This window comes from Gymnoscopelus braueri (assembly GCF_963280865.1).
Source record: "Gymnoscopelus braueri genome assembly, chromosome: 9".
NCBI lineage: Eukaryota > Metazoa > Chordata > Actinopteri > Myctophiformes > Myctophidae > Gymnoscopelus > Gymnoscopelus braueri.
In genome coordinates this window covers 54,951,432-54,970,705 of record NC_137610.1, presented here as the reverse complement: position 1 = coordinate 54,970,705, position 19,274 = coordinate 54,951,432, and the positions used below count along the sequence as shown (strand labels likewise).

Sequence of the window (19,274 nt, the reverse complement as noted above, 5' to 3'; positions counted from 1 at the left end):
ATAAGCTGGTACACCTGGCTCCCATGGACCCATTGTTCAATGCATTCAGTCGAACGTTTGGCTCCACTTTGCCCCCCAGTGTGACAGATCTGCCAGTTGAAATTGCTGGGCAGAGATTTTAGGTCGATGGGTTTGATGACCATGATCATGGGCCCAAATCCCACGTCATGAACTACCTCCATGCTCATGCCTGTGAGTCGAGCCCATTGGTCGAGCCCGCTTTGATCACTCATGTTTTGGGCCCAGACCTGCAGTACCACAGTTGGACACTTGTCTTCACCTTTTGCTTCAAAAAGCTCCCCCGATCCTGGGGGCTCGGGCGGTGTAGGCCATGGGCGTGGCATTCATGACATCACTGTGGAGGTGTAGGCCATGGGCGTGGCATTCATGACATCATTGTGGAGGTGTAGGCCATGGGCGTGGCATTCATGACATCACTGTGGTGGTGTAGGCCATGGGCGGGGCATGCATGACATCACTGTGATATAGTAGGCCATATATAGCCGGTGTGCTGGTCGGTGGAGGACAGTAGCACGCAGCAGCAAGCTGGTTATTTAACATAATAACATAACATGGAGGACCACGCCTTCTCCCATTCCTGGCCAATCAACAAAGATGATTATATTCTCAAAGAGGTGATTGGGAGCGGTGCCACAGCTGTGGTCCAAGCAGCATACTGTGAGCCCAAAAAGGAGCCGGTGGCCATCAAGCGTATCAACCTGGAAAAGTGTCAGACCAGCATGGACGAGCTCCTGAAGGAGAGCCAAGCTTTGAGCCAGTGCCACCATCGGAACATCGTCTCTTATTATACCTCCTTTGTGGTGAAGAACGAATTATGGTTGGTGATGAAGCTACTCACCGGTGGCTCCGTATTGGACATACTCAGGCATACCATCGACCGCGGTGAACACAAGAACGGCGTGATGGACGAGGCCTGTATCGCCACCATCCTCAAAGAAGTCTTGGAGGGGCTGGAATACCTGCATAAAAACGGGCAGATTCACAGGGACGTGAAGGCCGGAAATATTCTTCTTGGCGACGATGGCTTGGTGCAAATCGCGGACTTTGGCGTGAGTGCCTTCTTAGAAGCTGGCGGAGACGTGACCAGAAACGTGAGGAAGACGTTTGTGGGTACGCCTTGCTGGATGGCCCCAGAGGTCATGGAGCAGCTGCGGGGTTACGACTTCAAAGTTGACATCTGGAGTTTCGGTATTACAGCCATTGAACTCGCCACCGGCTACGCGCCGTATAACAAATTCCCCCCCATGAAGGTGCTGATGCTGACCCTGCAGAATGACCCTCCCTGCCTGGAGACGGGCATCAGTGGCAATGATAAGAAGATGGTCCAGAAATATGGCAAGTCTTTCAGGAAGATGATCGCCCTGTGTTTACAGAAAGCCCCGGAGAACAGGCCTACTGCTGCTGAATTGTTAAAGCACAAGTTCTTCCAGAAAGCCAAGACCAATGAGTACTTGGAGGAGAAGCTTCTGCAGATGGGTCAGACAATGTCGGCCCGAGCAAAACTGGTGCGTCGTGTGCCCGGGTCCAGCGGTCATCTCCACAAGACGGAGGACGGACAGTGGGAGTGCAGCGACGACGAGCTGGACGAGGAGAGCGAGGAGGGGAGGGCCGCGGTGGCGGCACTGCGGTCGCCCAGGGTGAAGGACGACGGAGTGAACATGAATGTGAATGAGGAGATTTTCCCGCCCACAGATGACGACCCAGATCTTCAGCCATCGGTTCCAGCCCGGGGGAGCACTGTGAATGCTGACCAGACAGGGGAAGAGGTTATACCACAGGCCCCGGCTGCACAGGATCCAGCAGAATCAAACGACAACGTTCCCATCAACCTTGTGCTGAGGATGAGGAATACAAAGAAGGAACTCAATGACATCAGATTTACGTTCACGGCTGGCAGAGACTCGGCTGATGGGGTGGCTCAGGAGTTGGTCTCGGAAGGTCTGGTCGATGGTGATGACGTAGCCATTGTTGCCGCCGCTTTGCAAGAGATCGTTGACGATCCTGAGAACAACAGAACTGTGACCTTTCAACTGGCATCAGACTTGGATGAGGCTGAAATTCCCGATGATGTCAAACTTGTGGGATTCGCCCAGCTCTTCATTGTACAAGACACTTGTAGTACAACACATGAACCCAAGCATCCCTAATTTGGTCATAAATAGGCAAACAAAAAAGAATGCAGCCAAGTGTAGACCCCTGGGGTCCAAGTATATAGGGTTTTTATTTAAGTGATATTTCTTTGTTACAATAAGTGTTTAATAGCTCTATATTCCACTAATAATCATTGCTATAAGTAACAGGGGTCTCCCCGTCTCTAGCTCTTCAATTAACAGAAAATACATTTTACACAGGATAGCTGTTTCATATCATACTTGCCAGCCTCAGTCATAACGGATACCGCCGCAAGCTAGACCGTGTCACAGGATGCCTGGAACTGCATATATGGAGATCAGTGACATATTCAAGTCTGACACCATAGATTATCCTGGAACTCCATATATAGAGCTAACTGACACACCCAAAGTCTGACGTCATGGACTCCGTCTTTGGGCATGACCAACATTGGGACTCCATATATGGATATGACTGACTCATAGCGACATCACCGGGATGACACAACCACCGAAGCAAACAATATAAAAGGCAAGGGAATCTTGGAGCTAGATCAGATGCAACGATGACCTCCCTCTCCTCTCCTCGAGAGCTTACCTTGTACCAGCCAGGTACCTGGCTTTACAACCCAGATACTCCGGTGACTACAGAGCCCTTCTCACTGAGTCTCCTTCACCCTCTAGTACTACTTCACCTTGTGAACCGCTTGGGTTGAACAACTCGGTTAAAGTCCTGCTTGGACACGATTGCAGCGGGTCATGCTCAGGTTTAGATAACCAGTCGAGCCTTTGGTCTTTTACAATAGCAATTTTATCCAATCAGGAGAGAGAACTAATTCTATTCTATCTAGTAAAATGTTTCTGCGTGTATTTGCTATGCTGAGATGGCAGCATAGCTTTGGCTTGTACTGAAAGTTGAAAACTATTAACAAAATACTTAACAAGTCATTAGTAAGACTAATAGCTTGTTTGTGATTTATTAAGTCATATTTATAAATCGTTATAAAGTCATAACTTATTAACTACCAGTTTGTGAGTCATCTATTAGCTATCTACAGTATATAAGGCATAGTTATACATCCTTAATAAATTTAACAAACATTTGACAAGTCATTAATAACTCATTAACCAACGGTTTGTGAATGATTAACTCATTTACTACAGTTAATTAACTAGTTATTATGGATAGTTATTCTAAAGTGTTAACCCAAAAAAAATCACTTCCAAGAATTCAAATAGTAGAAAGAGGGCAGAGGAAGGAACTGTTATTTTCATAATTTGTCTCAGAGTTTAGCATAAAAGCCTCATTTATTATCCGTAGCATGATGGTCTCGCTTGCCAACAAGAACTGAATGAAGCCTGATTTATACTTAATATACTTATACTGGAGTTACGCTGAGAATGGCCAATATACAGCACAACAGAGGTGGTCAGATGGGTGGGCTGCGTGCATTTTCAGAGCATCTTCACAATGTTACAGGCAGAATGGCGATCAGGAATAACTATGTAAATAACTAATTTAGTGACTAAAGCACTCATAATTGAGTGGAATAAAAAGTACAATGAGTGCTTTAGTTACTAAATTAGTTATGCAAGGGGTGGTTCAGGGTGGTTATGCACCTCAGCTCCGCCTCTGTGCATAATCACCCTGTCGGGCTTCAAATTTCAATAATGACCACCTCCCCATGCATTATCCCGCTTATTACACGGCTACTTAATAAATACATAAATAGATTTACCCAAAAGTAACAACAAAACAAAGTATTTCCTTGCTTACAGCAATGAAAGTATTCCATAAGTATTGGGCTGGGCGGACAAGTTCGCCTCGGAAAACAAATGACAGTATTCCACAAGGTAACCGGAAAACTCTCCCCAAAACACACTCACCCCCCATTCTATATACCGCCGATTTGCCTGTAATACCGCCGGATTTGCCCCGGGGCGGCTGTGTTTTGGGGCGAGCGTTTTGGTATTCCCCCGTTGTTGCGCCACGATAAACAAGGAAGTGCAGTGGATCAAATAGAATCACTTTTCGGTTATTGCATCGTCTATTTCTCACTTCAAATGTTTTCAAAAACATTCTTGAGAGCAACGTTTAGTTGTAAATGACATTGTTTGTTTGTTTACATGGCTGTCATGTTGGATAAAGCATAAAACCAAGCAGCGCAGGTTGGCACGAGCAGGTGTTCTGAGTCTCTGATTACACAGCGGTCCGTTATAGAGCTCATCGGTCATTATCCAGAAATAATGACCGATGATTGACCAATCAGAATCGAGCATTCAACCAAGCCGTGTAATAATTACATATAGTTATGCCTGGTCGCCATTCTGCCAGTAACATTAGATCGACTGATGCATGACAGAAAACACTGAACGTTCTTTTTATTAATAAACCTTATCTGCAGTCACATCACTGCGTCCCACCCAAAAATAATTCAACTTGGTTGGCACAGGGGTAAATAAAGTCCATCACTGTGGAGTCTAGGGGTTCAAATCCACCACGGGGCATCCGGCTTGGACGCACATCTAAAACCAGTCATGTTTTTCTATTGGCTTCTATATGCTTTTACATGGGTGGAATTTATCTCGGCACGAACTAATGACAAAACCTTGATGTATTATTTCCAGTATCATCAGTGTCAACATGCATGTGTTCAGCAGGTACCTGTGGCCCTGCGTGGGCGTGCTGTGTTACAGTAGGGCCCCCCCCCCCCTTGGCCTTAGAGATGAACCTCTGACAGCCCTGCTGTTCTTTCACCACGTCCAGACACTATGTTTTCGCCCCTGTCCGTCCGTCCGTCCGTCCGTCCGTGTATGTGGGTGTGTGAGCAGATAATCTCCGGCACCGTTGGACCGATCGGCGTCTCACCCAAATTGGTACACCATATCTCTGTAGTCATGTGACCAAGATGTATCTGTCAAATTCTATTCTGATTGACCACGATTGCCTTTCAAAGTTTGCTGGAAGGGCCGGTTTTTGCACGACATGCTACACACTCCGCTGGACGGATCGGCGGGAAACTTCACACACTCCTAGTTGACCAAGGAAGAATTTCCACCAATTTTTTCCCTTCAAATCGGCCAGTTATATCACCACCAAGAGACAGATTTTTGCGAAACACATTTTTTGTTACTACTCCTACATATTTTGTCCAAACCTCACACAAATCAATATACATTATCTCTGTAGTCATGTGATGAAGACTTATCTGTCATATTTCTCATATTCCTTTCCGATTGCCTATGATTGTCTTCTAAAGTTTGCAGGGGTGGCTTGTTTTGCACAAAATACCACACATCATGAATGCAGTGCCCGATTGGTGGGAAACTTTGCAAGCGCATTCTCACTAAGCCAAGGAAAAACCTCCATCCATTTTTTTAAACCGTAGGTCGTACAATCAACATATTTTTTTCCAAGGATTCCTTGGATCAAGATGCATAAGCATGATGCTTATTCTGTTTGATGGTTGCTTTCCTTATCCTGTTTGCTATGTAAAGCTGACATCATATAACACTTTAATTACAGATGTTACTACATTTGTTTGTGCCTGATTACATTTTCTTTTCAAAACACTTTTTGCTACCGCTCCCACAGATTTTGTCCAAAACTCTAACAAATCGGTACACATTATCTCTGGGGTCATGTGATCAAGATGTGTAAGTCAAATTCAGATCCCATTCCAATTGGCTATGACTCCCTCCCAAAGTTTGCGGGCCCTGGGTAGGCAACCCGGCCTGGTAGAGACCTGTGCTGAGAGGAGCACACTTTTCTAGTTCCACACTGATTTCTCTGTCACACCATGGCCATTCATGTTTCTTGGTGCAGAATGCATTTGAAATGTAGCTTTGAAGGGCTTTGTAAATCTGGTCTTTAGCCTTGTTTAAAAGGAGAATGGGCATTGCACTCTCCTTCATATTTTTGACTGAGACAAACAATAGAAAATTAGGAAAGCTGAGAGGGAGACAGAGATCAAGAGACTCCTGTCTCAGGTAGCAAAGGGATTTGATCTGAGGTCATATTGGGTGCATGGGAGTCCTAACCACTTCAATCAATCACATGGCATGTCGCAGAACTGTTAGGTCTAATGATTATTAAGCCATGTGGCATAGTGTTGGATCTATGGTCTCTCTCTGGAGGGGTCAACAGAACATCTTCTATTTGGTGGCCCTAGACTGAGCTTATAAAGAAGCTGAAGTGTTGCTACTCTGTTCTTTGGTGTGCCATCCAACATTTAAAATGCTGTTTCACTGCCTCACTCTTCTCGAAAGCGTCTAGTTTTCCTCCTGCCTCAATCATGGTCGCTTCTGCCAACTCCAACTTAGCTCTGCTTGCTGCATCAGTCAGTTAACTAGTCTTAGGACACACCTGCGTGTCCACACTGGAGAAAAAACATTCTATTGTAAACAGTGTAGCAAAAGTTTCAGTATGTTAGATGGACTTAAGACACACCAGCGTATCCACACTGGAGAAAAAACATTCTATTGTAAACAGTGTAGCAAAAGTTTCAGTAGGTTAGATAGACTTAAGAGACACCTGCGTGTCCACACTGGAGAAAAAGTTAAAAGTTAAAGACACACCGGCATTTGTGAAACATGTATGATGATGATCCAGAATGATCTCGCAGAGCTTTCCAATCCACGCAGTAGGCTACTATCACCAAATCAGGCTGCTACTGCATGCTTACAGGGAGTGAGGAGCAATGATCCTGTGGGAGGGAACCATAATGCTTCATTTATGCACGTGCTGCATGCTGAAAACAGATATACAAGCCCACAACACTCGTGGATGCAATGCATTGTGAGCTTGTAGATCTGCCATTTTCGGTACCACAATACATTGAAGTATACATGGAGCTCAATGGTACTGTAGGTGTGGCAGTCAATAACCATCAATGGGAGAAAGATTGTCTTTTCATCTCCCCTCCGGATTAATGAAATCATTTATCCAAAATAATCTCGCGCTCCAGTGGCAATGAGCCCGCGGGCGACCGGTTGGGCAGCGGTCACCATAGATTTATAAGGAGACTAGAAAAAGTGCTCCTCGGAGTACAGGTCTCCGCCAGGTCAGGTAGGTTATTGTGGGCCAGCATTGTTCGGAATTCGCCAATCAGGATGGAATATGAAAAATCTGACGGATCAGTCTTGATCATTTGACTACAGAGATAATGTGTAGCGATTTGCATGATGTTAGGATAAAATGTGTAGGAGTAATATTTAAAAAAAATTTAAGCAAAAATCTGCCTCTTGGTGGCGTTTTAATAACCTGACTCCGTCAGATGGGGGCGGTAATGACTTCACAATACAGCCTCCATCTGGACTCGCTCAGATACTTGAGCTGCCCGCACCACTGCGTGTTCGAACCAATCAGCGGCTGCTAGCGGCGGGATCATCCAATCACCTGACAAGTAGCTTGAAAAAAAAGGGACCGCCCCTTCATCGATTATGCTACTGAGGTCCCAGATGGAAGTAGCCTGTGAAACAAATGTGACGCAAGCTTCTTCCATCTGGCAGAGTCAGGTTAGCGTTTTAATAGGGCAATGTTGAAAGGGTGGTATTTGTTCCTCAACGTAGTGCGAATGTGCGTGCAAAGTTTCATTGCAATTGGACGCTGCGTTCATGATTTGCGGCATCTTGTTCACAACGGGCCACTCGTGCAAACTTTAGATGTCAATCTTAGTCAATCAGGATGGAATATGAAAAATACAAAGTTTTACACAGATGAGATCGGTGCAGTTAAAGGTAAATACACAAATCGGCCTGTTATAGCGCCACCATGAGGCTGATTTGAAAACTTTCAAGTGGCATTTCTTCCTCGGCCTAGTGAGAATGCACGCGTGCAAAATTTCAGAGAAATCACATGCTGTGTTCATGATTTGAGGCATTTTGTTCAAAACGGAGCACTCTTGCAAATTTTGGAAGCCAATCTTAGCCAATCAGGATGGAATATGAAAAATCTGAAAGACCCGTTTCGTTTAATGACTATAGAGATACTGTGTACCGATTTGGGTGATGTTTGGGCAAAATCTGTAGTTGTACTGTCAAAAAATGTGTTTTGCAAAAATCCTGGTGGCGCCATAACAGGCCCATGTGAAAAATTTGGGACAGAGCTTTTGCTCTGGCATCCAGGGGGTGTGTGTGCACAATTTCGCTGCGATCCAGCCAACGGTGCCGGAGATTAGCTGTTCACAGGGTAAACACAGGGAAAAGTTACATACTATGCCTTTAAATATATTTTTAAAAAATGGTAATTGCTACCCAGAATGCAATGCCCAAAGAAGCCCAAAGTATTTCAATCTCTTACTGTTAATTTAACTCCGAGTGCTGCAAATGGTACCAAATGCAGTAATGTGGTCGTACTGGACAACTCTCTAGTGTCAATTTGTTTACTGTATGAATGTAGAGCATGGTGTGGCTGAAAAAGAGCGGCCATGCCACACAGCCACAGATGATTAATTCAAAGTCTTTCATTCTATATCTCATGTACTTCCCTCAAGGACTAACACAGACTTTGAAATTCAAATCATGACGAATCGAATAGCTGATAAACTAAAAGGACCAAAGCAAAAATCTGGACTGGAGGCATTATTTACACCCAAAGGAGGAGTAAAGAATTCACCGTATATGGGCATATAGTGGCCTTTTTAACAAGGTCCCCACGGTATGAGGCGCAGACCCGCTGCTTCAGGGATTATCTACCCCACTGAACTCCAGCTGCTCCCTGATGCAGATCCACAAAGTATGAGGCTGAGGGCATCATTTGGATTGAATAGTTAGTCTTTATTGTGGCCAACCAGCACACAAACGCCAACACAAACCAACTCAAAATGAATGGGAGAGGGGGTCATGGTGTCAATCCAGGGCAGTGGTTCTCAACCTTATCTGGAATAGGGCCCACTTGAAAATCTCAAAAGCATGCATTTTCAGAGCTTTGTTTATTTTAATGGTCAATCAAAGATTGTGTTCCGGCTTGGATCAATGGAACGAACATAGTCGTATACTTATACATACATTCCTATTTATTGGTATCACAAAGAAAACTTTTTTTCCCCAAAGTTTTAAAGAAAACATACTGTGACATTTTTTGTTGTTGTACATTATTCTTTTGTATTAATGTTAAATTATCATTAACACATTGACTGCCAAGGGGTTTTCTAGAACAGGCTCTCCCACTGCCAAGGTTTTTGACCATTCTGACTCATTTTTGAGGGCCCACAGAAGATTTTGTACTGCATGGGACTATGAAAACATAGAATATCTCAAAAGAAAGCTTAGAATCTCTTCTTTCATCTGAAAAAAAAGTGAGTTGATACCATGCTCTGGTTTTCACCAAAAAGAGGCCTTTTTCTTCAGAAGCTGAGATATGAGCGTTTTAGTAAATGACACACATTTAGAGGCATAACTTGATTTCAAAAGTGTTTCAAATTTATTTTGCGCCTTCATTGACATCAGTCATGTAAACAATACTTGTTTATAAAAAGAAATAAAATAAAACTGCTTTTGATTGTACATTTATTGCTCAATTCAAACAACATTTTTCACAATATTTTTTTTTTCATTTTTTGTTTCAAATAATAATAATTCAAAGTTGATGTGCAACATCAATATATTCATCGAGAGCGTCATTTTACAAACTTTTTGCCCACACAATTCAAAATCTCAATACTACATTCATAGCAGATCTACAAGCTTGCCTTTTTTTCTCTTATGCCATTTATGACATGTTGTGAATCTCTAGGGAGTTCAACATCAACAAATTGGTGCTATTAGAGAAAAATAAATAAATAAAAGTAATATCTCTGCCTGTCTATAAATCACATGAAGCAGTATGAATGGGCAGGTTGAGGTTGGTAGGTTGAACAAAATAGTAGCAGCCGCTTCACAAAGCGCAAGTCATTTCAAACTAAATGTAACTACATCAAATAATAAATACTAATCATTCAAATCAATAAATTGAGTGCAATTAGCGCAAATAAATAAACAAAAATAAAGTTCTTTTTTTTTGCAGCACCCTGAGCGGATCAGCGTGCGTCTACCCTTCACCCGGCTCTCGAGGCCACTCTAGTAGTCTTCTACAGTGTGGTAACGATGTGTACATTTGTAGTGCAAGGGCACACGACAGGACTTACACTCATAGCTCGTGTCGATCCGGATGTTTTTCCCGTCCTTCTTCTTCGTCGGTAGCTTCGATCGATTTTGTTTTCTTGGCTCGCCATGCCAGTACCATCACGTCCCTGGAGTGGCGAGAGATGGTGGACCGAGAGATGGTGGACCCCAGTGGCAGCTTTGCAGGGGTAACATCTGCGATGGCTGCTGGCTGTCCTCGGCGCTTACGAAGGGTCCCGCAGACGTATGTCTTTTTCTCATCCAGGAGCATAATGGCCGTGTCCACCGAGGTGTACAGGTTGTCCATGTAGAGCCTATACCCAAATCCGGCTAAACTGCCTACGAGTTGTTTTATGGTGGCAGGTAGTGTCTGCTTCCGTTTACAGTATGGCAGCATGTTGTGGAGGTAGCCTGTTGCTGAATCACACAAAATGTACGACCTGATGCCGTACTTGACCGGCTTCTGTGGGGCATAGACCTTGAACTCCAGGCGTCCCCGCCACAACAGCATTCCCTCATCAATACTGATGTCCACGCTCGGCAGGTACATTTCCTGGAAATTGGCCAGCAAGGACTGCAGCACTGGGCGGACTCTCCAGAGTTTGTCCTCGTCTTCGGGCTTTTTTGGTCTAGGGCGGGGGATGGTGTTGTCCACGAAGTGCAGGTTGCTCAAAATGGCCTGGAACCTGTTCCTCGCCATGACTTTCCGGAAGACGGCGGCCTCGATGTACTCATCAGTGGACCAGCACATTTCGAGCTCAGGCTTTTCGTTGATTCCGGTGAGAATAAAGAGCCCCAGGAAGCGCTTGAGCTCGTTTAAATCCACCGGTTCCGACTTCTTTGATCTGGCAAACTTCTTGTCACTGCGCGGCTGCTGTAAGGCATAGAGGTTGGTTTGAGTGCAGATTTCCTCCAACAACTCATCCGACACCAGCAGCTCAAAGAAGTCCACGGGCTTATCAGACTGCAGAGCAGCAGCGGCATTCTGAGGACCCGGAGTCCCAGCTGTGAAGGGGATGTCCCGAGGACACCAGCCTGTGGATAACCACACAGGAGGAGGACCCTTGTCCTTCTTTCCCTTGCCACCACCTGTGAATTATAGAAATAGATCATTACCATAAAATACTTTTTTCTTTGACACACACACGCACACGCACACACACACACACACACACACACATTATGTCCTTTTATCATCCACAGACCACTAGGCCTGACCTCGACTAAGTCGACTAGTCGACTGGTTAGTCGCGGGGGGTCCGAGTCGACTGCGTTTCTCTTAGTCGACCCTAGTCAAAAAAAAAAAAAAAAAAAATGTTTTTTGGCCAAGTCTACACCTGCAACCACACGTAACTTCCACTTTATTCTTCTTATTCCATGTCTTTGTATTGGTATTGTTTGTGTTGGAGCGCCTCAGTGCGGCTGCAGAGTTCATGTGCAACCTCTTCCAGAGAGAGATAGAGACACTAGAAACTCTGCTGGAGACACAAAACAAACTGTGCCCTTTGAAAAAAAACTATTGGCAATTAGTCGCCAATTAGATTCGACTAAACAAATCCTTAGTCGGGGACAGGCCTACAGACCACATGCATATATACACTGAATAAATAAATATGAGAGAATACATTTACCATTACCCTGGTTTTAGCATTTTTTCATTCCTGTGCTATAATTGACAATTCACTCACCCCTACTTAGTTTTTAGTTTAGTTTATTAGCACATTGTTATAACAAATATAGAAACAATACATATTAAAAGACAAGTTGCTGTGCGAGGAAAGGAAGAAGCCGGATGGCTTATTTGGAATCCTTTCCTTCATGGGAGAGTTCATTAAAACAACTGGATTAAAAGTTCAATAAACAACTGGATTAAAAGTTCAATAAATATATATGAAAAAAAATAGACATGCCTGATCGACATTAAAGGCTTCAGTTCAGGTCAGAAAAACAACATAACATGAACAGATCTGAGCTTGTAGATCTGCTATTTTTATGTGTTATTTTTACACATTAAAAAAAATCAATAGAGCCTAAACATTGTAATCATCTCATAAGATATATATATATATATATATATATATATATATATATATATATATCGCGTTTTGAGGCGTTGTGCGAGGCTCGCTCCGTTGTGGTCGCGAACCACAGGTTGAGAACCGCAGACACATACTCTAGACGGGCCTGTCGGGCACTTATGTTGCCAGATTGTGGGAAAGTAATAAGCAACCAGGTCTATGAAAACGAGCCCACAAGAAGCGAATAGCCGAGTATAGGCCACATGAGCACTTAAAACATATCTAAAAAAATCCCACCCAGTGTGAAGTGGGCGGTGTGGTCACAGTGGTCATCACAGTGATGGAAGAAGTGATGGAAGAAAGGTAATATTGTGGACCAACCATTGTACACCCCTAACTTAAAAAATTAAGTGCATAGTCCTATTTATAGGGCTATGCACATGTGTCATGTTTCACTAGCCAATCACAGTCCTGAATAGACTGTGATTGGCCAATCACGGTGCAGGGTTAGGGGGGTACAATGGTGGCCAATCACAGCGCAGGGTTGGGGGGGTGCAATGGGACCCCCTGTCCAAACCTCACATATAGCCCAAAAAAAGTGCTCACAACCACAATCACCATCATTTTCAAGAAGATTTACAGAAAAACAAGTCCAGTGTGGCTTAGCAGACCTAGCCCTGAAACAGATACAAGCGTCATGTGAACCATGGCTTAGCAAACCTGGCAACGTCGATAGTTTACTTTTCTGCATTGAATCAACTAAACGCACGGTCAGATGAACTAGTAACGAATACAACTCGATCAAATCAACTTGTAACACATAAAACGATAAAAAAAATGTATGCTTACCACTGGAAAAAGGACTGTAGCCCCGACTGAGCGCCGGTTCCCAAGCCGAGCCCTCAGAGGCTTCACTACTGCAGTCGCTGTGGCTGTCGGGTTCCTCCGCTCCTGACCCCAACTCGCTCCCCGTAACACTGCCGCCGGGCCGGGCCCGGGCAGGGCTCGCAGGAGGACTTGGGACGGAGATCCGTGGACGAAGGACACGGGTGCTTCGGGTCCTACGGCCGGCGGGCAGTTCCTCGCGGCCCTGGGTGCCAACACTCGGCCCTGGCTTGAGGTCCACAGGAGGACAAACCACCGGAGCTTGATCCCGGGAGGCTGCTGCAGCAGGCCCCACCAAGAACCTCTCCATGGACTGCTGACCAGGTCCGGCGATGTTCTTGCGCTTGCGTGAGCACTTTCCTACTTTCCTTACTATAGCTACTCTCTCACAGTACACTATATCTAAAATGTAAACTTTATCTCCTCTCTATTACCACCTATTTTTCTCCTCTTCTCTCCCTGTGACGCCTCTGTATTACCTCCACGCCCTCGCTATCTATAATATATATATAAAACTCAGTAGGATTTATATATATCACTCACACTTACTACACTCAAAATATCAACTCACACACACAAACTCACGTACAAACAATTCACTCTTTCACTCAATATAACTCTCCCACACAAACTCACGTACAATTCACTCGTTCACTCAATATTACTCACGTATCTCACACTCGGATCTCTCGTTCACTCAACGTACGTATCTCACACTCGGATCTCTCGTTCACTCACAACTCTCTCAACTACTACTACTATACTTCTGCTGCTGCTGCTGCTACTGCTACTACTACTACTATCAATCTATCTATCTATATCTCTCTCTCTCTCAATGACGATCGGTTCTGACTAAACTTTTTGGAAAATGCACAGAACGAGGGTTGAGCGCAGCACCCCTTTTGTAGGTTTCCGATCTCAGGACACCTGTTATTTTTCCACCGTGGCTTTGATCTGAGCAGGTCACAGTAACCTGGATCCTTTATTATTTACAAAACAACAATATTGGCGGCGCGATCAGTCGGTTTATCAAAGGGGTAACATGCTGTGTGTTTGTGTTATGATCTGTCCTGTCTGCAGTGTGTGTGTGTGGGACAGGTTGCGTGCGTGCGGGTGCACATTACGAGTGCGAGCACTGACGTGCACACCCTTCCTTCCCCCATAGAGCCGTCTGCCGGCTGCTGCTACTCTCAGTGATTACAGGCAGTCAGGTGCGAGCTGCGCGTGCACATTACGAGCGCGGCATGTGATGTGCACACGCTTCCCCAACGAACCTGCCATGCTGCTTTGATTACTGCAGCGCAGCTGAGGGAAAGAGAGAAAGTGATCGGCTCGGATTAAACTTTAGGTTTGATGGGACCCCTGATCACTGCTTTAGTGATGTGTGATCACATGTTCAGATTTTTCAACTTCTACGTCATTTTCATGAAAGAGATTAACCCACAATGTGCCTGAGGGGTTAATCTAATGTAAACCATTAAAAAGACCTTGGACCGTAGGGCTACGGTCTCGGCGCTTAACAGTTGGATTTAATGGACCGTAGGACTACGGCCTTGGCGGTTAATGTGTTAAAAAAAGTCTGTTTTGGCATTATTTGGGGGCCCACTTGCAATACCCTCGTGGCCCACCAGTGGGCCCCGGCCCATAGGTTGAGATGCACTGAACTAATTTGTACTACATTTGTAACATAAATGAGAGGAGGTGCGCCCTATAGAGGCCCCTCAACTATGCCAATTTTGGGTATGACTGCATAGCTGCGGGAACTATGGGTGCACCCTGTCCCCCCTACCAATCCCCCCACCCAGGAGGTTAAGAATGAACGCATATCGATGCAAAAGAAATCTGTCAGGTTATTCATATAAATAACAATAGGACTACTGGGGTAGGGGAATACAATAAAACTAGAACTGATAAGCGGCCCTCACACCTACGTCGCACCACAACGATGATGTCTGACTAGATGATGATGTCAGATGATGTCAGATGATGTCTGACCAGAGCTCGGTTCCCCTATATAAGTTGATGAACCATCACAAGGACTTAGATTGTTATCTATCGTCCATAATGTCGCGTTTCTTTGCTATTGGATCCGTCAGCGAGTCAGAGGACTCATTATCTGATGATGAGATCACCCCAAAAGCCTCTGGAACTACGTTCAAGCAGATTCTGCCGCTTAGTGACGAGCTTGAGGAGCTCACCAACATCATCAAGACCATCCGCAATGCTATGAAGATCCGTGACATGGCCAAATGTTTGGAGAAGTTTGAGCAGCTATGTCGAGCCTTCCTCAAAAGCAAGACTATAGTGGACACAGATGGTGTTCCCCTTTTCTACATCCGTCTTTTGGCCGACCTGGAAGACTATCTCAACCAGATTTGGGAGGACAAAGAAGGCAAGAAGAAGTTGAACAAGAACAACGCCAAAGCCCTCAGCACACTCCGTCAGAAGATCCGCAATTACAGCAGGGACTACGAAGGGGAGATTGCAGCTTACAGGAAGAATCCACAAGAGTCTGTGGATGAGGAGGAGAAGGAGCCAAAAGAGTCAGATTCATCTTCAGGCACTGAAACGGACACAAAAGAGGAGTCTGCCAATTCGTTCTTGAAGCCTACGGTGGAGGCCACCCTAGGTGGAAGCCAGTTCAATTCAAAGGGCTTTATTGGCATGAGAAAACATACAAATCTGAAAGCACAATACAACAGAACAGCAATGCAATCAAAATTTGGAAAAGGATGGATGCTGAAACGGACACAAATGAGGAGTCTGACTAAACGTTTTGGAAAATGCACAGAACCAAGGGTGCGCGCAGCACCCCTTTTGTAGGTTTCCGATCTCAGGACACCTGTTATTTTTCCACCGTGGCTTTGATCTGAGCAGGTCACAGTAACCTGGATCCTTTATTATTTACAAAACAACAATATTGGCGGCGCGATCAGTCGGTTTATCAAAGGGGTAACATGCTGTGTGTTTGTGTTATCTGTCCTGTCTGCAGTGTGTGTGTGTGGGACAGGTTGCGTGCGTGCGGGTGCACATTACACACTACCTATAGAAACAGTTCCTCCACAACACACTACCTATAGAAACAGTTCCTCCACAACACACTACCTATAGAAACAGTTCCTCCACAACACACTACCTATAGAAACAGTTCCTCCACAACACACTACCTATAGAAACAGTTCCGGACACAAACCAGTGTTGCCAGATTCTGCAGATATTGGCACAAAATATATTCAGATGGGGGGTTTGTGTTTGTGGACAAATACATATTCATTTGATTTGGGGTCCTTGAAAGTGTTTGAGAACCACTGGTATAAACAACATTAGGAAACAAGACCAAATAAGCAACTCTACTTTAGAAACAAGCCCAAAATACCACAACCCGCAACTATATTAACAAGAGACTTTACAGAAAAACAAGCCCAAAGTCGCTTATAATAAGTGGACATGGCAACGCTGACACAAATCACCTGCATAGTGGCATCAAAACAGGATGGAGCTGTGCGACAATAAATGAAGCATTCATTCAACACAATAGATAATAAGTGATTGGATTGTTTAAAAATACCCCAAAAAAAGCTAAATCAAGTGACAGTCAATACATGTATTGTCAATTAAAACTTCGAATTCATTGACTAAATCATTCATTGACTAAATATAATTGATGATCATAGTGTTTAACTCAGTGTTTAACATTCTAAGAAAGTAGGGCTGAAGGGGAGCTTAAATTTGTAAAAACAGATTCATACATAAATAATAAATAAATAATTTATGTATGAATGTGTTTTTACAAAGCTTAGCCAATGGTGCCGGAGATTAGGACGGACACACGGACGGAGGGTAAAACATACTCTCCTCCATGCCTTCGACCTGGCGGAGACAATAAATACAGAACCTCCTCACTGATAGAGCTGCAGGCTAGTAGTAGCAATGACCTGTCCCATAACCATGGCCACTGATGAAAGATTAATATTATAGCATTCCTATCTGGACATAAAAGGCGAAAATAGGCTAACGTTCAGCTGGAACATATTCCAGGGCTTGAACTGAGTTTCTATGCATGCATGCTGATACTTTACCTTCACGGCAAACAATGAATATTGTCATTGAATGGTGAAATGGCATGTTAATGGCATTTTTCCTTCATGTATAAATAAATACATGTTTTTACTTACACACAAACGCACACAATGTTGCTTTAGTTTAGATCCTCATTAACAATGCACATTTGGATGAATCTATATCAATCTGTACAATGTTACATTTCGGCTTTCATATAAAAAAATAAAAAAGAATAGCATTGTAAATTCCTTTGTTTTATTTCTCATTACAGAGAATAATTCAAACATCATGGTTCACATTCACGGTTTGAGCACCGAAGTCTGACATCACTGCTGCTAGAGGCCGCTATCACAGTTATTTTTTGTATTGGAAATCCCAGGCAAATAACCCAGGGCTAAGCCTTGTTGGTGGTTCAGGTTAGACTCCACACACTAGAACTGCAACTGCCTGCCGGTTCCAGCATCTCTGTGTGTGGCACCCTGTCCTCCCAAGTTATGCTGATGATCTTCCAGGGGCATCTCACATGCAAGGCCTCCAGGCTTCTGAGACAACCAAATCATGTTGAGGCTTGTTTGAGGCAGTTTTGGATCTCAAAACACATTGTGCAGGTGTCAGGTGTCAGATATTATTCTACCCTTTGAAGGTGCTGTCTGAACATGGCCAGCGGTTGCCCTTCTGCTGCAGAGGCTGTTGGCTAGTGTGGGAGGCCAGCACACATCTGACAGATTACCTGCTTTTTGGGTGCTGATGGTCAATCCCATACTACATGTATATGTACATGCATACATGATGTCACAGGCATGCCTTCATGCCTGTGACATCACGTCGTCTATGACGTATCTATGACTCACGTGACTTAACATTTGGGCAAGGTTTCAGGACGATTTGACCACCTTGACTAACATATTTAAAAAAGAATATACTATAATGATGTGATTTTTTGTACAGAAACCTTGTACATCCATTCCATAGTTCAACTTTTTATGTTGGTTGTCGCAAAAGAAGTTGGGAAAATAGCCGATTTATAAGCTCTCAACGCGTCGCATCACTTTCTTGGTGAACTATCCCTTTAATGTCATGCTGTTGTGTGACATCAGACCAGAGCTCTGGTGAGCCTATATAAGGTGTGAAGTACTTTCTGACCTCCACTTCAACCCGGTACAATCTATATAAGCTATATAAAATCTATAGAACTCCCGTGAGATACTGAGGATCCAGCACCAACCTACACTCCATCCCATCACAGTCCATCCACATGGGTTTCTTTGACAATGAACCGCCGCTCCTGGAAGCAGCGATGTCCGAATCTTCAGCGTTTATCATCGGAATCATCGTTGCTTTATTAGTCATTATCATCACCTTTATTTTCCTTTACTTACTCAGCAGTAAGACAACAGTAGGAGGAAGAAGTGCTGTGCTGCTGGTGGGATTGTGTGATTCTGGAAAGACCCTTCTGTTCATCCGGCTGCTGTCCGGGAAGTTCAAGCGAACGCAGACCTCCATCACTGACAGCAGCGGCCCCTACAAAGGCCGGAATGACGGCGGCGGCGGCGGCACGTGGACCCTGGTCGACCTCCCCAGTCATGGCAGCCTTCGTCCTCAGTACGTGGAGAAGTTCAAGTCCGCCGCGAGAGCGATCGTGTTTGTGATAGACAGCGCCGTCTTCCAGAAGGAGGTAAGAGACGTGGCCGAGTTCCTTTACTTTCTACTGACCGACGCCGTGATATCCAGGAACGCGCCCAGTCTTATCGTGGCGTGCAACAAACAGGATATCGTTATGGCCAAATCGGCCAAACTGATTCAGCAACAGCTGGAGAAAGAAATGAACACGCTGAGGGAGACTCGCTCGGCGGCCGTGGGCTCTCAGGACGGCTCCGTTGGAGGCAGCGTGCACCTGGGCAAGAAGGACGAGGACTTTGAGTTCAGTCAGCTGCCCATGAAGGTGGAGTTCTTGGAGTGCAGCGCCCGCGGCACCACGGGCGAGGAAGGGGATGCGGACATCGACAGTCTGGAGCGCAGCCTGGCTGAGCTGTAAAACAGCTCCCATCGTGGTTCTCCATGAGGAATCCAGGGT

At 44.7% G+C, this 19,274-nt stretch overlaps 2 protein-coding genes across 2 annotated transcripts; both read left to right on the top strand.

Moving 5' to 3' along the window:
* Positions 1-572: 572 nt before the first annotated feature.
* LOC308092384 (serine/threonine-protein kinase OSR1-like) lies at positions 573-2,168 on the top strand (the record flags this gene model as incomplete). Its single annotated transcript, XM_080438245.1, has 1 exon — positions 573-2,168. The coding sequence occupies one exon, from the start codon at positions 573-575 to the stop codon at positions 2,166-2,168; it is 1,596 nt and encodes a 531-aa protein (XP_080294371.1).
* A 13,034-nt stretch (positions 2,169-15,202) lies between these two features.
* LOC308092383 (uncharacterized protein) lies at positions 15,203-19,235 on the top strand (the record flags this gene model as incomplete). Its single annotated transcript, XM_080438244.1, has 3 exons — positions 15,203-15,751; positions 18,298-18,309; positions 18,447-19,235. 3 exons carry the CDS (start codon positions 15,203-15,205, stop codon positions 19,233-19,235), a joined length of 1,350 nt encoding a protein of 449 aa, XP_080294370.1.
* Between the last annotated feature and the right edge of the window lie 39 nt (positions 19,236-19,274).